The sequence below is a fragment of the Chaetomium fimeti genome (assembly GCF_033439085.1).
Source record: "Chaetomium fimeti strain CBS 168.71 chromosome Unknown B0H64scaffold_4, whole genome shotgun sequence".
NCBI lineage: Eukaryota > Fungi > Ascomycota > Sordariomycetes > Sordariales > Chaetomiaceae > Chaetomium > Chaetomium fimeti.
This window is the reverse complement of record NW_026944332.1, coordinates 2,498,914-2,522,081: the sequence shown is the minus strand read 5'-3', so window position 1 is coordinate 2,522,081 and position 23,168 is coordinate 2,498,914. Positions and strand designations below refer to the sequence as shown.

The 23,168-nt window shown below is 58.0% G+C and overlaps 9 protein-coding genes across 9 annotated transcripts; 3 read left to right on the top strand and 6 right to left on the bottom strand.

Annotated features, from left to right (window-relative positions):
- Positions 1-495: 495 nt before the first annotated feature.
- Positions 496-2,202, top strand: B0H64DRAFT_424503 (uncharacterized protein; the record flags this gene model as incomplete). The annotated part of the gene is made up of 2 exons (XM_062805651.1): positions 496-1,149; positions 1,297-2,202. 2 exons carry the CDS (start codon positions 496-498, stop codon positions 1,774-1,776), a joined length of 1,134 nt encoding a protein of 377 aa, XP_062659410.1. The 3' UTR covers positions 1,777-2,202.
- Positions 2,203-2,459: 257 nt separating this feature from the next.
- On the top strand, positions 2,460-3,827 carry B0H64DRAFT_158309 (P-loop containing nucleoside triphosphate hydrolase protein). The gene has a single exon (XM_062798545.1). The coding sequence runs from the start codon at positions 2,695-2,697 to the stop codon at positions 3,562-3,564; it is 870 nt and encodes a 289-aa protein (XP_062659409.1). The 5' UTR covers positions 2,460-2,694; the 3' UTR covers positions 3,565-3,827.
- B0H64DRAFT_158310 (uncharacterized protein) lies at positions 3,828-6,270 on the top strand. Its single transcript, XM_062798546.1, has one exon. It carries the CDS (start codon positions 4,091-4,093, stop codon positions 6,227-6,229), a length of 2,139 nt encoding a protein of 712 aa, XP_062659408.1. The 5' UTR covers positions 3,828-4,090; the 3' UTR covers positions 6,230-6,270.
- Positions 6,271-6,971: 701 nt separating this feature from the next.
- Positions 6,972-8,698, bottom strand: B0H64DRAFT_158301 (domain found in IF2B/IF5-domain-containing protein). Its single transcript, XM_062798544.1, has 2 exons — positions 7,590-8,698; positions 6,972-7,536 (listed from the first exon to the last, which is right to left on the bottom strand). Exons 1-2 carry the CDS (start codon positions 8,577-8,579, stop codon positions 7,258-7,260), a joined length of 1,269 nt encoding a protein of 422 aa, XP_062659407.1. The 5' UTR covers positions 8,580-8,698; the 3' UTR covers positions 6,972-7,257.
- A 1,380-nt stretch (positions 8,699-10,078) lies between these two features.
- On the bottom strand, positions 10,079-11,897 carry B0H64DRAFT_323887 (cytochrome P450; the record flags this gene model as incomplete). The annotated part of the gene is made up of 6 exons (XM_062800634.1): positions 10,079-10,259; positions 10,351-10,990; positions 11,043-11,168; positions 11,279-11,426; positions 11,482-11,512; positions 11,575-11,897. 6 exons carry the CDS (start codon positions 11,895-11,897, stop codon positions 10,079-10,081), a joined length of 1,449 nt encoding a protein of 482 aa, XP_062659406.1.
- A 409-nt stretch (positions 11,898-12,306) lies between these two features.
- B0H64DRAFT_442254 (uncharacterized protein) lies at positions 12,307-12,529 on the bottom strand (the record flags this gene model as incomplete). Its single annotated transcript, XM_062806625.1, has 2 exons — positions 12,307-12,437; positions 12,499-12,529. The coding sequence occupies 2 exons, from the start codon at positions 12,527-12,529 to the stop codon at positions 12,307-12,309; spliced, it is 162 nt and encodes a 53-aa protein (XP_062659405.1).
- Positions 12,530-12,614: 85 nt separating this feature from the next.
- On the bottom strand, positions 12,615-13,918 carry B0H64DRAFT_396747 (uncharacterized protein). The gene is made up of 2 exons (XM_062803835.1): positions 13,298-13,918; positions 12,615-13,172 (listed from the first exon to the last, which is right to left on the bottom strand). The coding sequence occupies exons 1-2, from the start codon at positions 13,600-13,602 to the stop codon at positions 12,884-12,886; spliced, it is 594 nt and encodes a 197-aa protein (XP_062659404.1). The 5' UTR covers positions 13,603-13,918; the 3' UTR covers positions 12,615-12,883.
- Positions 13,919-14,507: 589 nt separating this feature from the next.
- Positions 14,508-18,330, bottom strand: B0H64DRAFT_158168 (uncharacterized protein). Its single transcript, XM_062798543.1, has 3 exons — positions 17,277-18,330; positions 17,128-17,225; positions 14,508-17,071 (listed from the first exon to the last, which is right to left on the bottom strand). Exons 1-3 carry the CDS (start codon positions 18,166-18,168, stop codon positions 14,792-14,794), a joined length of 3,270 nt encoding a protein of 1,089 aa, XP_062659403.1. The 5' UTR covers positions 18,169-18,330; the 3' UTR covers positions 14,508-14,791.
- A 1,060-nt stretch (positions 18,331-19,390) lies between these two features.
- Positions 19,391-23,165, bottom strand: B0H64DRAFT_432544 (armadillo-type protein). Its single transcript, XM_062806011.1, has 4 exons — positions 22,978-23,165; positions 22,246-22,866; positions 20,139-22,167; positions 19,391-19,913 (listed from the first exon to the last, which is right to left on the bottom strand). Exons 1-4 carry the CDS (start codon positions 23,023-23,025, stop codon positions 19,537-19,539), a joined length of 3,075 nt encoding a protein of 1,024 aa, XP_062659402.1. The 5' UTR covers positions 23,026-23,165; the 3' UTR covers positions 19,391-19,536.
- Between the last annotated feature and the right edge of the window lie 3 nt (positions 23,166-23,168).

The window sequence follows — 23,168 nt, the reverse complement described above, 5'->3', positions numbered from 1 at the left end:
ATACGTTTGGAACGGACAGACCTGGATTCTCCGTGATACTGTAAGTTAGCCTGGAGATTTTCAGAATCTCCTGATTTTGTTGTGCACATGATCTCGCATTTGGGCACATCGCCACTTCCCTCTGGGCATTCGATGGGAATTTCGGCATCATCCCCAACCAAACTGCTAGCACTCGCAACAAATTCTTCGACAACGGCAAAAGCCCGCGAGCTGTCAGAAGGCACACTATCGTTCGAATGACTCGGTGGAGGCCAGTCTTCCACCCACCGTTCGAAAGAGAAGTGAATTTGGGGCGAGCCATCGGACCAACTCAACCCCCACCCCCCTTCCCGGCCGTTCCTTCCTCTTTTTAGCACTGTTCCTCCCACAACACTGGGGTCTCAATTTTATTCACGGTCGCAACTCGATTCACACTTCCCTTTCTCTTCCCTACTTCCACACCACCATCGACCCAGCACCTTCCATTGCCAAAACTATCGGCACATTCGGGTCGTCATGGCCGGCAAGAAAGACCACAAGGGCAAAGTCTCCATGAGGCGTGTGTCTATCGCCCCGGAGGATGATTACAGTCCGCCTCCGTCGCCCGGTCCAAGCAATTTTGGCCGCAAGTCATCGCAGGGGAGCCCAGTGCCGTCCCACGTTTCGTTCGTCTCGCAGTCCCGGTCCCGTCTGGATCCCAATGGCAATCAACAGACTACGTCGGCCCCGGCTACTTCAGCGACCTCAGCGCCGGCCTCCGCACCTGCTTCGGCGCCGGCTGCCACCTCTGCGGCGCAAATCCCCGCAAACCGTTTCAGCGCGACTTATCACCAGGCCCCTCAGACCTATGGCAATTATTGGAGGCCCGTAACCCATTCTCGGGGCGGCTTTGGCGTGCCGTTCACACCGATGGTTAACCAGTTCTCTATGGCGGCCCAGCAACCCCCGGCACCTCCTGCGCCTGTTAACCCTCCGGATGAACTGGGGCCCCCTCCTCCTCCGCCCCCGCCGCCTGCCATTCCGCCGGTTATCAACCCCTACGGCGTCCACTTCCAGCCTCAGGTGCCCGGCACGGAGTTGGGCCCTATGACCCATCGTTACGTGCCTCGCCAGGACGCTTTTGGTGCGGCGGGGCCGATGTACCCGGGTTTACAGTTTCCCAGTTACATGGTCAGTGCCTTGTGGCCGGGTTCTTCACAGTCTTGGTTCGATATGATGCCGTGGTCTTTGCCAACCTTCACTCCATTCGACTTCATGTCGCGCGTGATGCGCATTGTCCGGATTGGGTCGAGAGAGCCTTCGCTGACCAGTCTCTAGGCCAACGGAGCGGCTATGCCTATGCAATCGCTACCAATGGGCGTGGCCCCCGCCACGGCTCCGATGAACCCCATCGTGGTGCAGCAGCCAGGCTTCGGCCCGATGATGCTTCAGAACCATTCTATACAGAGCGGTCCGCAGCTCATGATGCCGAACCCTGCCCAGGGTTACCCGATGACAGGTATTCCTTCTCACATAACTGGCGTCCCGGCCCAGCCACCTGTCCACGTCGAGCCTGCAATGGGTGTTGGCTTGACGCCCAACGAGACGGTTGCACAAAACATGCGGATAGCACAGAATAACCAAGCGTACGAGCCGCAGGATTTCAAGCCCGCTGATCCGGACCCGTACCGCCTGTACTGGTTCCGCGAGATGGACGGCCACTGGGCGCTGTTTTGCCGTCGCCAGATCGATCGCCTCGATGTGCGTTGGTATCGTACCGACGACGGCGTCTTTTACGCCATCCGTCTCTCAGAATGAAGGACGCGCCACGGATCCTCTCGGTGGGTTTCGTCAACATTGCTCCAGCTCGGTCTGAATGCTGATTAACACGGGATCGAGCTGCGGCAGCAGTTTTCTTCAATCATTCTCATCTAGTTTCTTTCCGGGTCGTGGTTCTTCGGCTTTTACGACCACCTACAACAGTATACGGGTTGGGCCCTCGTGGGAGGAATGGCAGCATAACGGAAGTATCTCATTATAGAGAACGATGGCGTTGCGGTTTGCATCAGGGACCCGAGGGTGATTTGGCCCGGAGTTGGTGGTTTGCCTCGATTTCGAGTACTGGTCTCTGGTATTTGGCACATGTGGTTTTAACGGCGATGTGGCGGAAATTGACTGTTCGCTGGGAATGTGTGAATCCTCTATCTGTGTTGTTCCATGTTGGAGTCTGACAATGGCATTCTTGAGCGGTGGAAGTCAAGGAGGCTGAAAACCCCTTCACATGCAGGCACAACCCCTGTTGTGCAGCCGGCTTGGCACCCGTTGAGCCGTTCTGACCGAACACCGCGTTCCCGATCTCAGTGGAGCTGCGTTAGTGCAGATCTGTGCGGCCATTGGCCCCTGATGACGAGCATGCCAAGCAGCAACTTCCGAATCCGGAATTGAAACCCCTGGTAGCTCGGCAAGTTCGAGTCGGATCGACTCTTGTCACCCCACCTCCCCGGACATTCCCCGGATAACTAACTCAACACCTTACCTCAACACTCACCTCGGCCCACCTCACCTCACCCCAACTCGCTTACAGTTGAATACTCACCAAACCAAACCTGACTTAAGAGGAACCATTCCATCCAACCCACCCCTATTCAAACCACACATAAACCCGTCCCCTACCATCACCCATACAAACCATCTACGCAGGGCTGAGAGGGAAAAAGAAAAAAGAAAGAAAAGAAGATGCTCCTCATCGGCCTAACCGGCTCCATCGCCACCGGCAAATCAACCGTCTCCTCCCTCCTCTCCCAACCCCCCTACTCCCTCCCCATCATCGACGCCGACCTCCTCGCGCGAGAGGTCGTCGAGCCCGGCACGGCCGGCTACAAGGCCATCGTAGCGCACTTTGGCCCCTCCACCCCGGACCTCCTCATCCCCGCCACCACCAACAACGGCAACGATGCCGCCGACGACAACAACAACACCAAAAACCACATGCCCGAGCACGGCCCGCGCGGCCTCGGCCGCCCGCTCAACCGCGCCGCGCTAGGCCGCCGCGTCTTCGGCGACGACCCCGCCCGCCGCGCCGACCGCGCCGTGCTCAACGGCATCGTCCACCCGGCCGTGCGCCGCGCCATGCTGCGCGCAGTGCTGAAGTGCTATGTGAGGGGGTGCAGGGCGGTGGTCTTGGACGTGCCGCTGCTGTTCGAGAGCCGCCTGGATCGGTTCTGTGGCGCCGTGATGGTGGTGGCGGTGCGGGACCCGGAGGTGCAGATGGCGCGGCTGCGGGCGCGGGATCCGCATCTGAGTAGGGAGGATGCGGAGAATCGGGTGAGGAGTCAGGGGGATGTGAGGGAGAAGGCGAGGCGGTGCGAGGGGAGAGGCGGGGGGAGTGGGGTGGTGGTTTGGAATGATGGGGGGAGGGAGGAGTTGAAGGGGGAGGTTGCGAGGGTGATGGCGGAGATGGAGAGGTATAGTCCGAGGTGGTGGAATTGGTTGCTGTGGGTGTGTCCGCCGGTGGCGGTGGTGTTGGCGGCGTGGGGGTTTTGGAGGAATGTGAGGATTAATAGGGCGTGGGAGGAGCAGGAGCTGCGGGAGAGGTCGAAGTTGTGAGAATGGCTCAGGTCGTGAGAGCGGGCTACCTAGGGTGGATTGGTGGTGGTTGGATGAGTGCCGTCGCAGTGACGATGTGTTCTTGTTCAGTTCAGCAGGTGGTTTGTGTTGTTCAGCCAGGCAGTTGCAGCTGCGCCTGCTACTTTTGGGTGACGACTAAGCGGTCACATTTTGCACCCACTACACCGATTCACTTTCTTATCGTGGGAAATAGCCACTTTGTTTTTTCTGCTTTGCCTGGCCATCAGTCGAGGGCAATTAATGCTCATACAGCTCGCATCGAATTGTTGAAGGTATTTAGTTTGGTTCCTGGCGCAAAGGGCCATTTTCACCACATCGACACTCGAAAACGCCGCCTTCATACGATCCAGCGACGATTGGCAACCTGGTCGACAACCTAGCCGTAGCCGACCGATATCGTTCTAGTTTTGGTTTGTTTCTCTATTGGAGTGCTTGAGTTCCCACACCATTTGTCTTGTGCAGTGAATTAACATCTTCATCAGATCCGCCATTCAATACCATTATAATGCCCCCGCATTCTGTATTCGAATGGATTGTCGGCCAAAACCTCCCGACGGGGAAAAGGAAGTCGTCCAAACAACAATTCGTTAGAATTGAGATGACCACCGATGACGAGGCCGACACCGACTCTGTCACCGTCACCTACCCGCGAAATGGCGCGGGTAGACGGCACAAGAAGCACAGAAGACCCAAAGCACCTAGCCCTCCCAGTCCACCCAGCCCGCCCGAGGAGAAGAGGGTGACGTTCAAAGACAGGCCTCTCAAGTCTGCCTTGAAGAAACCGCACCAGCCGTCGTCCTCGGATGCATCGTCGGAAGAGTACACCGATTCCGGCGACGATGAGAGTAGCGAGCAAGAGCCGGAGCCGAAGCCCAAGAAAACAAAGAAAAAGGCGAAAAGGTCGGAGCCGTCCGACAGTGAAGCAAGCAGCGGCAATGGTAGTTCCGAGCCTGATAAGCCTGAGCATCGGAACTGCGCTTGCTCGTGTTGTGTGGCCGGGCTAATGCTACTAGCCAAGATGGATGAGATCAACAAGGGCGGCAAGAGCAACGACGCCCCGTCGACCGAAGAGACCAAATCAAGCCCGGGAAAGGACGGGAAAGAGAACAAGGGCGGAGATATGGGTAACGGGAAAGTCTCTCAGAAGAAGAAGGGGAAGAAAGAGAAGGAAGAGTCAGAGACGGAGCCCGAAACCGACACGTCTGCCGGCGCCGCTACCTCGGCTAACGAGACGGCGACGGAATCCGAGCCGGAACCACCGAAATCCAAGAAGAATAACAAGAAGAAGAAGGATAACGAGGAGAACAAGGCCGATCCAAAGAATGGCGATAAGCCCAAAGAGGGCAAGAAAGCTGAAGCTGAAAAGAGCCCCGAGAAGAAGAATGAGAGTAAGGCCAAAGACGACAAGGCGGATAACGCCAGCTCCAAGCAGGGCGGTACCGGCGACGAAAAGAAATCCGAGCCACAGCCTCATCCGAATCTCATTCTGCCCGTTCGCGATCGCAACCTTCAGATGCAACACGTGGTCGAAGACCCTGCCCGAGATACGCCGCCCAATGCCTACTTCGACAACGACAAAAACCTCTGTCGAGTCTACCATGGACCCTACTGGGGGTACCCCTACGGCCAGTCTTATCCCCCGGGAGGTCCTGGCCCGCAATACCCAGCCCCGGGCTGGCCTCAAATGCCCGAAACGCAGGCCATGCACGGCCGTCATCCAAGCAGAGCGCCGATCCCTCCCGGATACCCGCCGCCTCCTCAACAACCGACCCCCATGCCGTACCCATCCTGGGGCCAGCCGTACGGCCCATTCCCGCCAGTGCCCCCTCCGTACGGCGGCGCAACCCAGCGCCCGGTGGGAGTGTCAGGCATCCCAGGCAGTCCCGACGGTGCCGACGCCCTTCGTCGGCAAGGCTTTGTCCTTGACCCGTTGTATGGTGATCACTCCAAAACGGAGAAAAAAGAGAGCCATGGTACGCACTATTTCAAAATGGGCGACGGGGACAAGAAGTCCACCGACGAGCACAAGTGGGCCAAGGGGAGCGGCGTGCAGTGGAACACTCCAGCGACGAACTGGGTCAAACTCCCGAGCAACAAGAGCAAGAGTGGCTCCAACTCGGGCAATAAGAGCAACCATGGTAATAATAACGACGGCAACAACGGCGACTCCAATGACAACAACAACAACGACACTAACATAAACGAATCCAACGGTTGGGGTGCCTACAAAGATGCCACCACCAACGACGCCGACCCCAACAACGACAACAACCAATCCACAGGCTGGGCCGCCTTCAACAACCCCACCACCAACGAACCCGACACCACCAACAACAACAATGACACCACCAACCAACCCGGCGGCTGGGGGGTCTACGACAAACCCACCTCCAACCACGAAAACGCCAGCCAACGCGGCTCCAATAAAGGCGGTTCCACCACCGGCCGGCCCAAGACCCCCTCCCCAGACCTGCGTCCCGCCACGAGCAGCATGCCCGGCAGCTGGTCGCCGCAGGGGGGCAGGGAGAATATCAAGTGGCACGGCGGCGGCGGTGATGCCGGCGGTGGTGAGAAGAGCGGTGGTGGTGGTGGTGGTGGGTGGTGGGGTGACAAGTCTGCTGCGCAGGGGACGGCGGGTTGGTGAACCGCGGCGGGGGCGGCGGTCTTCGGTCTGCCTCTTGTTGCTGTTGCCGGGGCGGGGTGGGCGGGGCTATCGTTCCGTGGTTGAAGGGGTGAACTATTTCTCTCTGAGTTGGCTAGGGGGGGCGGGGTTTGTTCATTGGGGGTGTTGCTGGGGGGAGGGGAGGGTATTGTTTGTTGGAGGGGTTATGGTGCAAGATTGACTTTGGGCCGGTGGGAGAGTTTACCTCTAGCCTACCGGCCTTTCTCACTTACTAGTGCAAAGATGGTGTTGCACCGTATGGTTGGGAATGGGCGGGATGGTGTTTTCCTGGTTTGGCATTGCCGGCATGGCTGGCATGCTCTGGCGCCTGTCTTGATTGCTCGGAGTCTGGTGTTCAGGGGAAGCCACCAATCCAGGCTCGGACGCCTGGAGCTCGGGATAAGCTCTGGACTAATATGGGTGGACGGACGGAGATGATACCCGGTTGGCGTTTTCCGGCGTGGTTTATGGTCACTTGCACTTGGAAGGGTGGGAGTCCCAGCACCTTTGGCTGGGGAATGTCTTTTCCGCTCTAAAAGGGGCGAGATAATCTGTGGTCTAGGGACTACTGTGTAGTGGTCATAATGGACTGACAGTTGACTAGCTACGGCTAGCAATGTATCGTAAAAAATGTACAAATTTAGAAATATCCGCCTTCAAAGGGGTAGACTTGAGACCGTAGCGGTGCAATACATACATGTCGTACTCACGCATGGATAGCAAGGTTAAGAAAGCATGATTGAGTGGCATTGCACGACGACCGAATCCCCATCCCAGCGAAAGCAAACTAGCATACAAGAAACAATCTTTTTCTGTAAACCATCTAGGCCGCGGACCAAAGCCGCATCTCGAACATGTAGCCGAGACAGCATACCAAGGATAGGACATGGACTAGGAAACCCCGTCTTCTGCCCTACTCTAGAGGGGAATGGCAATGCGAAATATCAATCTTTAAAGCCAAGCACTACAGCCAGTCCCCAACGCAGACCTGTGGCAAGGGAGCCTGAGGTTTACTCCTCGTCGGACTCCTCCTCGGCCTCCTGGAGCCACTTGATGAAGGGCTCGGCGGCCTTGCGGACCTTCTTGGAGGTGGACAGGTCGACGTACTTCTTGGAAGCCTTGGAACCCCACTTGGTGGCGACCTCCTCGGAGATGAGGTCGTGGTGGTAGTAGAGCTGCAGAATCTTGACAACCTTCTCGTACACGTCGGGGTGCCCCTCGCTCAGGGTGCCGATCAGGCGTTCGGTACCGCCAAGAAGAGCCTTCTCGTGACGCTCAGAGGTGACAATCTAGACAATGATTAGGATACTGCGTGTTTGCACATCAAGTTGGGAGAACATACCCTCTTCAACATCGGAGCGCGCTTGCCGATCTGGGTGCAGATGTTCTCGTCGAAGACGGTCTGCACAAGCACGAGAACGGTGCGGTGCTTGGACTCGATGCCCAGCTCCTTGGCCTTGACGTAAAGGTCAATGTCGTCAACATTGTTAACGCCGCCCTTGGTCTCAGCCTCTTCCATGATCCAGGTGCCCAGCTGGTCGTAGACGGTGTTTCCACCGCCCTCGCCCTCCTCGTCCTCGTCATCGCCGTTCAGAACGAGCTTCTGCTTGAACTCGCCGGGGAGCTGCTGCTGGCGTGCCTTGACGGCCTCCTCGCTCATGTCCACAGCCCAGTCGTCGTCCTTGACCTCGACCTGCTTGTTCTCGAGGACGTGGGCCTCGGACTTGATCTTGCGGGTCAAGGCGTCGTCGTCACTCTCGATGCCCTTGTCATCGGCCATGGGCGAGGCCTGGTCCGAGTTGTCATCGCCTCCGGAGCCGTTCTCCTCGCCCTTGCCGTTCTGCTTGGCCTTGCGGGCAGCGCGGCGCTCAGCCTTGTCCTTCTTGGTCTTCTTGGGCACGTTCTTGAGCATGAAGCCGCTAAGCTTCAAGCGCAAGTCGACCTCGGAGCGCTGGCCACAGGCCTTGCAGTCGAGCATGATGCGGCCATCCTTGATGTGGACGTCGGTCTCGGGGTTCTTGCACTTCTTGCAGAGAACGAACTTGGAGATGAAACCGTCCAGGAGCTCCTGAAGCTTGTTGGCCTCGTGGGCGCCGTTGATGATCCAGCGGTCGTCAGCGGGGTCAAGGTTGGTCTGAGCGCCAAGCTCGAAGCCGAAGTACTTGATCAAGTAGGAGCCCGGGCGGGCCAGGGACTGGGCGACGCTGGTCAGGTTGACAACAACGGTCTTGATTCCGTTGCCCTTGCCTTCGATCTTGGTCTGGAGGCGCTCCATCTTGTAGCGATAGAAAGGGTCGCTGACATCGCGGCGGACGTTGACGAGGGAAGCCATGGTTGCGGTGTTGGACGTTGGTGACGGGTAAACTGGCTGGAGACGAGATCCTGGATCTGGTGTTCTGAGGCGTTTGCGAGAGTCTGTGACACTCTAGCGGAGCAGAGTATTGGCGAGGATTCCAAGGGCGAAGCGGGACGGGCGTCAGTAAGGTGCGAGAGGCGTGGACATAGGGTAAGTCTGGTGACAGTCGGTGGCGTGCATTAACGCTAGAAGACGACGGCGGTTCAGAGGTTCTTCAACCGTCAGAACTGTTGGGGCTACAAGGTTTCCGCGCTATGCGAAACGGACGCAGCTCGAGCGGGGGAATGTGTCGGAAGACGGTGGCCTCTTCGTGCTGATACATAAACAACGCTTTGCTGCGTATCGGAGTTGGGTGTTGTACTGCTGTCGGCGGAGCCGGGACGATGGCAGAGTAACGGAGACTTGGTGCTTGACGGCCGGTCAAGTGCAAAATTTGCTCGTGGGATGGTCGGAGTTTAGAGTGTTGCGGAGAGCCCAAGTTGGGAGGTGGAACCGGCGGAGGGTTGGACTGCCCAGCGATGGACGACACGGCGGAGGATTTCGGAGTACTGAGGCGGTTGATGCTCTGGAAAATCGCTTCGGAAAGTCCAAAGACGATGAAATTGGAAATGGTTGAGTTTTTTTTAATAATTGCGGAGATGTGGTTGCCAGAAGAAGTTTCAGGGCGCAGAAAGAGAAAACGTTTTGAGAAAGACGCCTGGTTTGGTGGAGAAGTGGGAATCAGGAACACAGGGCGGTCCAGGCCTGAGGCAACCGCGCTAGGGCCGGTGCTTCGTTGCCCCATCCCCGCCCGGGTTGAAGAGCCTGATCGGGTGAACCTGGAAGTTACTGGAAGTCGCCCCCGCGACTCCACCCTTTGTGACTCGGCCCCTCGGCCTTTGCCTGGGAGCCTGTCGTGCCTGGGCACTTGACAACCCACCTGCCCAATGCAAGCAAGGCCTTCTTTGATTTTTCAAAAGTGGTCTGATACTGGAATTTCAGCTGCAGGTGGTAAAGACAATGAAGAGTATCTCCATCGAAGTACTATACACACCGTGACAGTAAAGAAACGAGATCCGCCCAACCCCTTGTCCGGATTCACGGCCCTGCAGCCATGTGCCGCAGTGAGTGGATTCCGAGATCCCCAACTTGCATTCGAAACGCAACGGGTCACGGCGCCCAACTCGCCCGAGTGGATTGTGAGGGATCCACGTGCCACGGCGTCTGGGACATTGTGTTTGTAGTATATCCAACATGGTTCATCCAAGTCCCATCAAACCTTTATCGACACCTTTCGGCATCATGCTGATCAGCGCCCGTTTGCCCCAAACAATAATCTGGTTGGACGGGGTTTGACTCGGGTTTCGCTGGGGCGGCAACGGCAAAAACCTGCCAGTCCGGCACACCCGCTGGGGCGTTGTGGCACAAGGGCAAGCAGGGCGTTGTCTGTTCACTGCCTTGCGCACTCACCGGCTTACTACAAGTAGCAGGACCACCTAGTCCCCACCCACAGCCTCCAACGGATCAAACCTCAGCAGGCACCTCTGCCCCGCCGGGCGCGACGAGATCAGCTGATCTGACATGTCCATGTCCGCGGCCGTCATGCTCGCGTCCGGGAGCGTGGTGAACCTGGAGTAGACGGCCCGGAGCAGCAGCTTCATCTCGGCCAGCGCCAGGCTGCGCCACATGAAAAATGTCAGCAAATCGCTCACTCGACATGTCGCACGATAGACACAGGAGTAAGGCGCAGATGGATGGTGCAACGTACTGCTTGCCAACACAGCCCCTGCCGCCATTGGCGAAGGCGAAGAAAAGCCGCTTCCGTTCGGCGTCGCCCTTGGGCTCCAGCCATCTCTCGGGCCGGAATGCGTCTGGCTCCGGGAATACCGTCCCGTCCATCTTGTGCACCGAGAGGGCTTGACAGCTGACTGTGGTGCCCGGGGGCAGGAAGAAGCCGTCGATGGTGCGTCCGCCGGCGGGCACATAGCGCGGGAGGGACATGGGGATGGGTGGGAAACAGCGTAGGCCTTCCATGACCACCGCGTCGAGGTAGGGTAGTTTGTCGAAGCTCGCCCCCGCGTTGGTGAGGAGTTCTCGCTGCAGCTCTCTTTGGTAGTGGATGGATCTGGGTTGTGAGAGCTCCCACATGAGGAAGCATAAGGCATCCCCGGTGGTGTCGATGCCGGCGGCCATGTGGTCGAGGCACTCGGCTGCTACGTCCAGGGCGTCGAGATTGTAATTGGGCCCCTGGAGGCGGTTGAGGAGCGTGAATGGCGCCGTGTCTGTGAGGGCACATGTGTCAAGAACGAAGTCGTCGGCCAGTGGTGTCTCGCGCGGTTTTGCAAAGAGGTACAGGACTTTTCCCATTAATTTGTGCGCTGTTGGCCAGTAGTATTGGAACAACCGGTCTGGAGTTGTCAGTGGTAGACTCAGAGATGAGGTGGGTGTGGCTTGACGTACTCTGAAGGCTATCGTCGAAGGTTACTTCGCGCATGATCTCCTCATCCTTGCTGTTCAGCAACGAGTCTGTCCCGTTGGGGTGGAAGAGGTGGTGAGTGACGCAGTCAAAAGCGTAGGAGTGAAGACCTAGTTGGTGAGCTCGAGTTAGAACCGGTCTACGTTCGCCTAGTTCAGCGAGTACATACCGATCTAGTATATCTGTTAGCATTATCTCAAGATATCTGATTGGGGAGGACGCACATAAAGATCAAGGCTTCCGCCAACGGACTGGAAACACGTTTTGACGAAGTTGCCGGCGCGATCAGCAATTCCGTCAAGAGACTGCGGCCGGACAACGTTGGTGTTGGCATAGCGGTCCGCGAGAATACGTTTCCTCTTTGCGTGCTAATAACGTTAGACTTTAAGGGATAATTATGCGGTTGTTTGGAAAGGGCCTCACGTCGTCCTTATTCAGGGTAGTAAACATGGTCCTATACGCAACCTTATCAATTCCCACTGTTGCTGCCTTCACTCTCCCGGCCAGACCGCATACCTTTTCCCATAAACTTTGAACATATCATAAAATTCGGTCTTATCGTAGCCGCTACCTCCAGAGCAGTAGATTTCCTTGACGGCCGCGGCCGAGGCGAAGATGACCTCGTTCGGGGCGATCCTGACTGCGCGCCCATACTTCAGGTGTAAGTGATGGACGTAGCGAGTCCTATTTGTCCTGAACTCGTGCCATTTCAGAACTAGGGTAGTGAATTTGGCATGCCATGGCCCCGGGATCTTGTTGAGTGGCGAACTGAGAAGTTGCCGGAGGGAGTGGACGGCGAGGAGGAGGACGGCGACGAAGATGAGGAGCGGGGAGAGCATGTTGCCGAGATGAGGTTGTCTATGTCTATCCAACTGGCATGTTGAAGTGCTGGCTCTTTGTGAGGTTTGGAGTCCACCGGGCTTGGCCGAGCGGTGTCATGAGGGCCACAGGGCACAGGGCACAGGGATGGGGCACTGGAGTCGGCTAGTACGGAGGGGTAACCGGCGTGCACGGGCCCGTAATGCCGGTATTGACGCCGGTTGTCCGGGATTGCCTGGGGTTGGATGCGATATGTGGACGTGTGTAGGATTGCTTGTTCCCGGGAGACGTTCAAAAGAAGTGACTGGGTCTTGGTATTTGGTATTTACACACAAAATACCTAGCCCCGAAACTAAGGAGTCTGCTGGCCCAATTTCCTCTGCCTCCCCGGCAGGTTCAGTATCTCAACTTGGGGCAAATGCCGACTCCTTACTTTGCCTGCGGCGGGTACTGCTTCCCATCCTTCTCGACCTTGGGCTCGCAAGTGCACCACTCATCCTCGGGGACGTTGGCGAAAACGGAGGCAACGTGGCTGCCGCAGCCGAGCCAGGTCTGCTTGCCTGCATTGGCTGTCAGTGCCGGGCGTCTATCATTTTAGAATATTCAACTAGGTAGCCTTACTGCAGGTTTGACAGATAGTACCCATGCACATGGTGTTGTTATTGAAGTTGATGTTGGACTGGGATTGAGGTTGGAGTCGGAATGAGTTGGAGTAGTGAGGAGATCTGACGGTTGCTGCTAACTGTCACTTCCCGCTAGCTCAGGCATTTGATGCTATATATACTCTAGTTTGTGTCGCCGTACCGCCCCGTTACTAATGTGGTCCCCTAATCGTGAGATTGTTGCAAAGACCCCACCGTCGCAGTCGCCGATGATAGCGGGGTTTGGCGGGGTTGTTTACCATTCAGTATCTTTCAGTTGCCGGTATTACTGTCTCGTAATTACACTACCGGACTGTTCCCCGATGGCCGAGACCCGCGACATCCGGCCAACAACCAAGCACCTCCTACTGCTCAAGTTCGGCGAGGAACCGGGCCACCCGATCCGCGAGCCATTCCTGCCCGGCGTCGTTATCCACGCGGTGATTCGCGTCTGGAATAAGCCCGCTTAGCTCGCTGCCGATGCCGGGTTTGCAGAAGCTTTTCCATTTCTCGACGAGCCCCATGACGTCAATAGTGGTAGGCACCCATTCGTCCTTCTGGGAAGGCACAATCAGTACTGGCTGCTCCAGCTTGCCCCAGACCGCCGCCAGTTTGTCGTCGGGCAGGTCCGACGAGAAGTAATCATCGTCACCTCTAGGTAGAAATTATCAGTCCCCAGTCCCCAAGTGTGCTGTGTGCTTAGGAGTCACGTAAGAAAGGGGAAAGAAAAAGGAAAGGAAAAAAGGGGGGAGACAACAACAACAACAGAAAGAACTCACCCAACCCCCGCCAGCGAAGCCCACCGATACGCCGTAACCGGACCGTCCCTCCACCCCGCCGGCAAGGCCTCACCCACCATCACCTGCCCTCCCTTCCCAGCCTTAATCAACTCCTCCGCAACCTCCAACGAAGCCTTCACCTCCCCAGCATCCTCCCCCATCCCAATCGCCTCCCGATCCGACACCGGCCCCTGCAGTATCAACCCATCCACCCACACCCCCTCATCCCCCGCCCCAACCTCACCACCCTCCCTCGCAGCACCGGCATACGCCAAACAGTCCTGACACCCCGTGCTATGGCCCATCAGCACCACCCTGCGCGCCCGCCTGGCCGGGCCGCGCAGGTGGCGCACCAGGGCGGCGAGCTCGCGCGCGTCCTGCGCGAGCGAGGTGGTGCCGAAGCCTGTGAAGGCGCTGCTTAGCCGCGCCTCGAACACGGCGTACCGTTGTTGGGCGTCTGGCAGGGTTGCGAGGTGGTTGGCGAGGTGTCGTGGGTAGGGGATGGTGTGTGGCCCGTCGCCGAGGCCGCCGATGAAGATGAGGGCGTTTTGGGGTGGGGGTGGGGGTGGTTGTTGTTGTTGTTGTTGTTGTTGTTGGGGGGGGTTGGGGGAGGGGAGGTGTTCGTAGGTTTGGACGAAGCGGTTGGGGGAGGTGGCTGAGGGGTAGTGGTGGACGCGGACGGGGTAGGAAGGGGGGGTGGTGGTGGTGGACATTTTGGGGGGTGTAAGGGGTGAGTGTATGGTGTGATGAAAACGCGGGATTGGGCTGTGTGTTCGAGTAGGGAAGGCGAGTTTGAACTTGGTGAGGAGACGGGGTTGATACATGTACGCTTTTCTTAAATCCCGAGGTGTAGGCAAGATGTAGGTAAACCGGCGATTATAACTGCGGGGTCGGAGGCAGGTGGGTAACACTGTGTTGATCTGCATGGCACAAGTACTTCAACACCACTTACCTGCACCCCGAAAACGCCCGAGCCCCTGAAACTAAACAAGCCTTTATTCTTCTTTCATATCTCGAGCTCTGTATAATTTACATAGGCGGTATAGATACGTTTTGATGAATCGTCCTTTGTAATGCCGGCCCCCCCCCCCTTGAGACCTACTTCTGGTTTATTAGGCACTTCGAGAATAAGAATGAACCGTCAAGGTTCAAACCATGTGATCGTTGAAGACTGCACGACTAGGAAACATCTCGCCTTCAAGTGAATCACTATAGCATCACATCACCCTTCCCACGCTAGCAGACCACAGCTCCACCATCCCAAGTTGATAAAATCCAACATCGCCTACCGGCCGATTTCTATGCTTGTTTTGTACCGTACTGTATAACAATGCACCCCACAGCGCATCATGCAACTACAACAACAACAACAACAACCCTTATCACCACCGCATCTACACCCCTTGGCTCGCTTCGCTTCCACCCCGGCCTCACCACATTACCATCTAACCACCCACCACATTCCATAGCCCCCTCCACGCCTGGAGATCCACCTCACCTCCCCCTAGCACCCGCACCACCCCCCTCCTCCGCCGCCAAATCCCTCTCCACCATCTCAATCGCCCCCAGGCTCGGAAACCGCTTCTGGAAATCCCGCACATAGTCATCCTTCTCCGCCGCCGTCATCCTCAGCAGCGCCGACCCCTGCCCGCCGGGCAGATCCACCGCCAACAGCGCCTCAGCAGCACCAGCAGCAGCACCACCACCGCCACCACCGCTACTCCCAGCCGCAGTAGCAGAAGCAGCAGCGGCGGAGGAGGGGCCCCTGAGTTTGGGTGACGAGATGCCTCGGGTGTTGGATGACAGGTCCGGCATGAGCGGGGTCATTTTGGTCGGGGACGGGGGCCGCACGACACCGCCGCCTGCGGGCAGGGGTTTGTTGAGGTGGGTGGGTTTCGGCGGGGCCGGGGGCCGGCTGCCGCCGGTGGTGGTAGAGGTCATGGTTCGGCCGGTGGCGGCGGGCTCTACGCCTGCGGTCGACGGTGTCGGGCGCTGCGGTTGTTGGGGCGGCTGCCCGCCTGTTACCTGCCCGCCTGTCGGTTTCCGCGGGACCGCTGGTTTGTGCCCGCCGCCGCCTTCGCTCGCCTGGCTGGGGTTGGGGGTGGCGGCGGCGTCGGAGTAGTGGCCATAGCCCTGGGCGGTGCGCGTGACGGTGGTGGAGGCGCGGTTGCTCTCGTCGATGAGGCTCTGGACCTTGTTCTGGATGGAGGCGACGCGCGAGACACCGCCGATGCTCTTGGGCGGGGGCACGGGCGGGCCGCCGCCCCCGGTCCGCTGGCCCACGCGCTGCCGGTACTCGGCCTGCGCGGCGGCCACGCGTGCTTCCTCCTGCGCGAGCATGAGCGCCTCTTGCTCGCGGCGCATCTCGGGTGTCATGTCCTCCCATTCCGGTGACTGGCCGTCGTCGCTGCGGCCGTCAACGGCCTCGGAGCCGGCGATAGGAGTGAGAGTGTGGCGATCGTGGTGTTCAAGGTCTTTGAGGGGAGAGGGTGTGCGCGGTTGGGGCGGGCCGGTTGTGTTGCCCTCGAAGCGCTTGAAGGCGTCGCCGAACTTGCCGGCGAGGATGTTCTTGGTGCCGGCGCCGAGCGATGAGAGGCTGCCCCGCTTCGGGTGTTGCTTGGAGAACTTGTCCTTTTTCGGATCCCAGTCCTCCATCGCACGGAGGAAGTCGACGTTGGATTCGATGTTTGTGTCTTCGTCCGGACTCGGCGGTTGGCTCTTCTCCAACGAGTGCCTCGGAGACGGTAAAGCGGGAGACTTGGCTCTTGACTCCTGCTCCCGTAGAAACTCGAGATTGGATTCTAGGTGTGTACTGACAGGTCTTGGCCTCACGGTGAGCCGAGACCCCGGCCTGACCGGATCTAGTTGATCCAAGTTCGGCCGCCCGCCTTCTAGTGACGGCCTCGACGACGAGGGGTGGCGTGCGTGTGTTTGCTGGGCAACAACACCCTGGAACGAGGGCGTCCGAGAACCAGTTCCTTCGCCAAGAGCCGGGGGGTTTTGCCCGGTGAGGGCCGGCCGAGGGACACTAGCTGCTCGGTGGCGATCACTGGGCGGGAAACGCTGGATCTGGTACTGCGGAACTTGGTCCAGTGACGGGGACGTCATCGTCCCTATTGACACCATCTTCGACTTGGGAGGTGATTGTGGGGTTGGTGACGAGAGAGCTTGTAGTTCAGGGGTGTTCGAGATGATGGTTGATGCACGGCTGACCTCTCGCGGTTTTGAGGGAGCAGTGGCTGATTTAAGGGGCGGAGACATGACCGACGGGTTTGGTCTGCTAACGTCCATAGACTGCCTCGGGCTTGGTGCAGCAGGCGCGGAAGCGGGAGAGGGTTTCACCTGGAACGCCTCATCTGCTAATCTTTCGGCAACCCGCTGGGACAAGTCCTTTGGTTGCAGTGGGGAGTTGGCCAAGCCGTCATCAAACTCAAACTTCTGCCCCTTGTCGTGAAGCAGGGAGAATTGGTCGAGGGTTGGGAATTTGTTGGACAGCTCATCTCCGCCCTTTACTGCGGCTCTGGAGTCAAGGGCGGCAAAGGGGTCGCCGTCCGTCACCTTGCCGGGAGACGGACTTGGCCGGTTCGGCTGCGGCGACTGGGAGACGGGTACCCTTCCCCTTCGCATCCGCTCGACTTCAGGAACCACCGGTTCGTGCTGGGTTGCTTGTGGGGAGAAGACGGCGCCAACAGTCGGCGGCGACTTAGCCCCATGGGGATCGGGTAGAGGCTGGTCACGCCGGTGGGCGTCCGCTTGCGATTTGCTCGAGTAGATCTGGCGGGCATGAATAAGTCACGAGTGGGGACAAAAGGGCGGCCTCTATTACTTACATCCTTGACGGGAGGCTCTCGATTTTGCATTGCGCAAGCCTCGCGGAGCACCTGATAAATATTGGGTCTGACCTGCGGGTTCTCGCGCAGCATCCAAGCTGCGTATCATCAGCACTCCGCGGCACGCGAACGATGTCTTCCAGCCTTACCAATGAGCCCCTTAAGCCTATCCGAAAAGGCAGGGTGGCTGGGGAACCGATAGCTCGCGTTGAGAATGGCAAGCTGGCCCTGCTCTTCGAACGGCGTGGTATAATAGCAAAGCTTGTAGAGCAGGACGCCGAGCGCCCAAATGTCGGACTTCTCGTCAATGGGTTGCTTCCTGTACACGTCTACCATCTCGGGACTCCGGTATTGCATGGTCGTGTGTTTTTGTACGTCCTCGTCCATCGCGCGGCACTCGGCGGTAGTTGTGGGCGCGGCACGCGGGGCGGCTGCCGATCCGAAGTCGCAGAGCTTGAACTTGCGGGTTGACCCGACGAGGGTGATGAGCACGTTCTCGACTTTGAGATCGCGGTGCAAGAGTGCTGGGCGCAGGTAGTGCATGCAGGCGACGCCTTCGGCAACATCGGCGAAGATATTGAGGATCTCGGGCTCGGTCAGGCGGTGCTGCAGGCGCGTGTTCATGAAGTCGATCAGCCCACCGCCGTTGCAGTATTCCATGAGCAGGAAGACTTCGTAGCCGCCGCCGCGCAGCTCTGAGGCGTGCGAGTCAATGTAGGTGACAATAGCGCGGTGGCCCTTGAGGCGCTTCATAGTTTCGACCTCGGTGCGCATCCCCCGCAGCGAGTCCTTGTCCGGGACCGCCACCCGTTTCAACACGGCCTGGTCCGTCCCGTTGATGGGCGTCGGCATTTTGACCAGATACACGTGTGCGAAGCCGCCTTCAGAGAGGTATTTCTGAATGACCACGCGGTGACTCCCAACTTGTATCTTGGTTCCCGGCGAGAAAGTACCGGCCGGGGCACCACCAGCAGCCACCGGCGCGGGGGCGGCGTGGCCTGCCCCGTAGTTTGCGGGCGCCGCATGGCCGTACGACGCCATTTGCGGTTTCGTTGCTCGTTCTCTTACGCGGGAGTAGGAATCCCGATGTTCGGGGCGGCGGTGGAGGGGTCGGGTCGCGGGCGCAAGGGACGGGAAACGAGATACGGCGGTGGGAGTTGGGGGAGAGAAGCGAGGTACTTGGGGCGGAGTCGGGAAGTGAGCTCAGGTCATCGAGGGGAGCGTCGTCGTGCGGGACTCGTTTACGATACAGGATGCATGGCCGCGGTCCTCGCCGGTCCGACCAAAGAAACACAATTTAGAGTGGAAAGGGAGGTGGGATGACGACGAGCAAGTCTCGGCCAAGAGGGTGAGTTTCGAGGTTGAATGTCCATGCCAGGTACCGACAATGCACCCACCGCCGCCGACACCCTGCGCTGGCCAAGTGGGGCCAGCTGGCATTTGGGCTTGGCGGGTGACCTCTGTGGACCAGGGAGGGGTTCAACTTTCAGGCACCAAAGGATGCCAAAAGGTGCCAAAAGGTGCCAAAAGGTGCCGAAAGCTGCCTATCAAACCCTCTTGGTTTGCGATCAAGCGCGGTTGGGCGTGTCCCTGATCTTGACCATCTTTCACATGTGATGCAACCCGCAACCAACCATCAGTGCCAGAACCCGCCACCAACTAACTTTACACAGTAACTAACCAGAACACCAAGTGTTGGTCCACATGCACGCCCTGGGAGAAAAAGGGGCTCTTGTCTCTCCACAGTGTGGGAGTGCTTGAAATTGACTAATTTGACCTTGATTAGAGATCGCACGTCGATACGCATTACCCGGAGCGGCCATGTAGTCCAAACCTTCTTGATCATCTGCTCTCAAACAGACCCTGGAAGACATGTCTCCATCGATATCTCATTCTCAACTTTCAGGACACGTATCCGCACTCGGAAATCCACATACCTAGACCAAGAGGGAGACACTGACCTCAACACGGGGAACCCTCATCACGGATATGGTGGGCCGGCTCGCACAGGGGATCTCGCATGGAATGAGACGAGAAAGAAGAAATAAAGGATTCCCCGTCCATTTCCCGCTCGGTTAACTTTCGCCCACAATATCCTTCTCACCAGGAGGAGGAGTGAGGGTGTGGTGAGGTAGATCTCATCGCTAATGAGGGACTCTCGGTTCCGTCTTATACTTTTCGTTGCTTCGTTCGTCTCATAGGTACCCAGAAAATTGATAACTAGCCCGCCGTTTTTTGTCAATCACAAGACTTGCCCGGGTTGCCAAGTGAGGAGGTTACAACTACTGAACTTCGGTTGCGGGCTAATACTAGCCTAACCTGGGTGAGAAGGATGTGGGGTTCGCGGGTACTATGTAACAAGTGTAGTCAGGTCCAACCTTGCTTGCACGACTACACAACGGATACTACCTACACTCCAACCTGCACCGTTCCCCTCTCCACGCTTGCAAAACGGAACTCAAAACCCTCCGCAACCGGTGCCTCCCTCGCCCGAGCCATCCCGCGCTCATACAACGCCAGCCAGACGGCATCGGCATTGATAGTCTCCAACGCGGCCCTCAGCTCGGGGTGCCGCGGCAGCACATCCACCACCAGCGCGAGGATATCATCAAACATATCATCCTCGACCCTCACAAACGCCACAATCGCCGTCAGCAACCCCAGCACCGCCTCCCACACCTGCGACGCCTGCGCAAACCTCCCCAGCGCGCCCCCAGACGGCCCCGAGCTGCTGCTCTCCACCATCCTCGTCCCATCCCCCGCCGCCGCCCCCTCCCTCGCGGGGACTAATATCCCCCCTCCCGCCCCACCCGCACCACCACCACCACCACTCCCCATCCCCATCCCCGCCCCCATAGCCAACACCATCCCACCACCCCCCTTCCCCCCCTTCCCCTTCCCCCTCCCCTTCAACACCCCCTCCCTAACCCCCCTAACCCACGCCCCCAACCCGCCCCGCTCCCACCACTCCCCCTTAAACCTCCCCCCCAAAAAATCCCCCGCGGCCTCACACAGCGCCGCCAGCGCCCCACACGCAGCCACGGCCACATACGGCTCCGGATCGCGCAGGCGTGCGAGCACGACGGGCCAGACGGCGTGCACGAGCGGCAGGAAGGCCTTCTCGTCGGGCCCCAGGGCGGGGGACACGGTGGCGACTAGGTTGAGGAGGGCGAGGCGTAGGGTGGGGGTCGGGGAGGTTAGGTGGTGTTGGGTTTGGGTGAGGATTTGGGTGAGGAGGGTGTAGGTTGGTGTTGAGGGGAGTATAGGCGGTTCCGGTTCTTCTTCTTGTTCTGGGGGTTGGGTGTCGGGGTCGGTGTTGGTGTTGGTTAGTTTGTTGAGGAGGGTGGTGGCTTCGTCTTGGGGTTTGGATTTGGTGTCTTTGGGAGGGGCCCAGGGTTGTTTTGGATGGGGGTGTATCGGGAGGGTGGTGGTTTCTTCTTTTCCTTCTTTGGCTGAGCGTGCGATGCGGTCGAGGCGGGCTGTGAGGGTGTCGAGGATGCCCGGGACGCCAAGGGATCGAGGGGGCCGTTTGCGATGGTCGATGGTTTTGGTGTTGGCGTCTTCGAGGAGGAGCATGTCGGACTTGACGCCCTGGGTTACAATCTCGGTGAGGACGGAGAAGAGGCTCTCGACGAAGACGGGGTAGCCGTGGTAGTTGTCGAGGGCTGCGAAGATTGCTGCGACGACGTCGTCAAGGAAAGGAATCAGCCTCGGCCCAGTCAGCCGGATCACCATGGTGAGGACTTTGGTTGACGCGGGCGAGATGTCAAAGGTATTCAGTCGTAGAGATATGGAGTTCACCATGTAGTCCGCGTTATCGACGATCAAATCGGAGACGCTCTCATAGCCGCACGAGGCGGCAATGATGTTCAGCGTGGTAATGGCGTGCCTCCGAAGCTGTGGTATTTGAGAGCCGAGAAACGTTGTGATGGGGCAGAGCACGTCGATGAGCTCTGGCTGGAAGTCGGTCTTCAGACGGGAGGCCGCAAACGCCGCTACCTCCAGTGCGATAGCTTCAAGCCGCCAGTCCGCCTCGACGGAGTCTGAGTGCGCAGATAGCACCGTGGTAGAGAAGTCGTAGAGCTCCCGGAAGGCCTCTTCCTGGTGCCGTGATTCCCCCAGCGAGGACAGGTCAAACAAATCGTCGAGATCTGAGGACTGTGCGTAAGTTGCCTTCAACAACTCGAACGACAGCCAGAAAGAAGCGATCTGCTCGACACCCTCGGAGTCCCGGACATGACCCAACATGGCCGTCGCAATTTTCACCTGCTGGACCGAGGAGCCTACACGGGATATCAAGGCGCCGACCTCTTTTCTTGTCGTCCTCTGGCCTTCCGAGTCGAGCAGGACGGGACTGTATGCTGCCAGCTCCACCCCATGCCTCGCGAGATCGGTCCCTGTCGATACGTCTGCTCCAGCCTCGTCTACGATTCTCGGCTGCTTCGAACCTTTGACAAGGGTTATAATGCTATCTCGAAGAGAATCCCCCAGTGCGTCGTCCAGAGTTGACGAGTCCATTTGAAGCGCGGCCGCCAGTCTAGTACCCCTAAGGATGCTCCTAATTCCTAGCTGCTTGACCCGTTCATCGCTTGACTGCATGACCCGGGGCAGGCCTGTGATCCAACTGTACAGTGCCACTTTGATGCTGTCTCCGAGCTCCGCATGGACGCCGGCAAGGTCTTGGAGGCTAGTCTCAAGGCGGGATTGTGTATCTTGATCTTCCAGCATCATGGCAGTTTCCACGAACATCGGTCGGCAGTCAGCAAGTGAGGCGTGGCATTCGTCAAGAAGGCTGATGCAGAGCCTGTGAAGAGCAGATTGGAGTTCTTCGGACTCATTTGCCCGAAGCTTGAGGACAGCCGACAACGCAATCTTGACCTGAGATGCAGTTGCCTTTAGCCAGGAAGGTGTTAAATTCTCCGAGGAGGCTGAATCTTTAGTCGTCGCATCACTTTCTGTTGTACTTGACTTTTCCAGTTCCCTGACGAGCGATCTGACTTTGATGTCGGCGAGCACGGTCACGAGGACCAGCTGGAGAATCTCCAAACATTTGAGTAGTACCCGTTTTTGGGTTTGATTTGCCTGTGGTGGTGACAAGACTTTTGTGAGAGCCGATACCGTGCCGGGGATGAACTGCGCAAGGACAGTATTGTCCTTGATGGTGGTGAACACCGTGTGTAAACATTGGGCCGCCTCGAGCTGAACCAAGGGCACAACACCCTCGGAAACACCGTCTAGCATCACCGTGAGACTATGGCTAAGAGCCGGTATTGTTTTGCTCTTCGCTGCTGACTCGGCTGGCGGTGCAATGTGAGACGGCTCTGCAATGCGGACCAGAGCAGCAAGCGTGCGGAAGCCCTCAACGATGGTCTCCTCGGGCATGTCTTGCTTCGGCTGATCTGGAACACCCCCGACGATGAATGAGAGGAAGACTAAGAGTTGTTGAAAGAGCTGTGGCGATGCCTTTGCTTTCCAACCATGCTGAATGAGCAGCCGAAGCAGGCGGATGATGGCTTCGATGACCCGCATGGGATACCGGTCACGGTCTCGGAGGAGGTGGGAGATGGGAAAGAAGACATAGTCAGCGAGTTTGTCGTCCAGGATAGAGCCATCCTTGTCTGCTTGGGTAGTCCAGAGGTTGATGAGCGATTCTAGCAACTTGAGGACCTCCTTGGAGTCGACAGGTTTGCTTTTTGGGCCGAGTGCAAATTGGCTGAGGGGAATACAGACACGTTTTAGCTGGTGGGATGTTAGCAATTTAAAAGAAGAAATTCCGTGATAGTTGAGTGATGATTTGAGTGATGATTTGAGTCGTGGTGAGTTGTGATGGAGGGGTAGCGTATTCCGTACTTGCTGGAAGAACTCAGTTCGTTGAGTTACGGGGGAAGCGGTCGCCATAATTTCGGTGAGAGCGCACCTAGGTTTCTTGCCCCTTGTAGGCGGAGATGCAAATAGCGAGGAAACATCCAGGCTTCGCCGGTTTTTTAGATGACGCCGATAAACCTAACATCAACAGATGCTCTGTTCGTGGATTTGGTTTC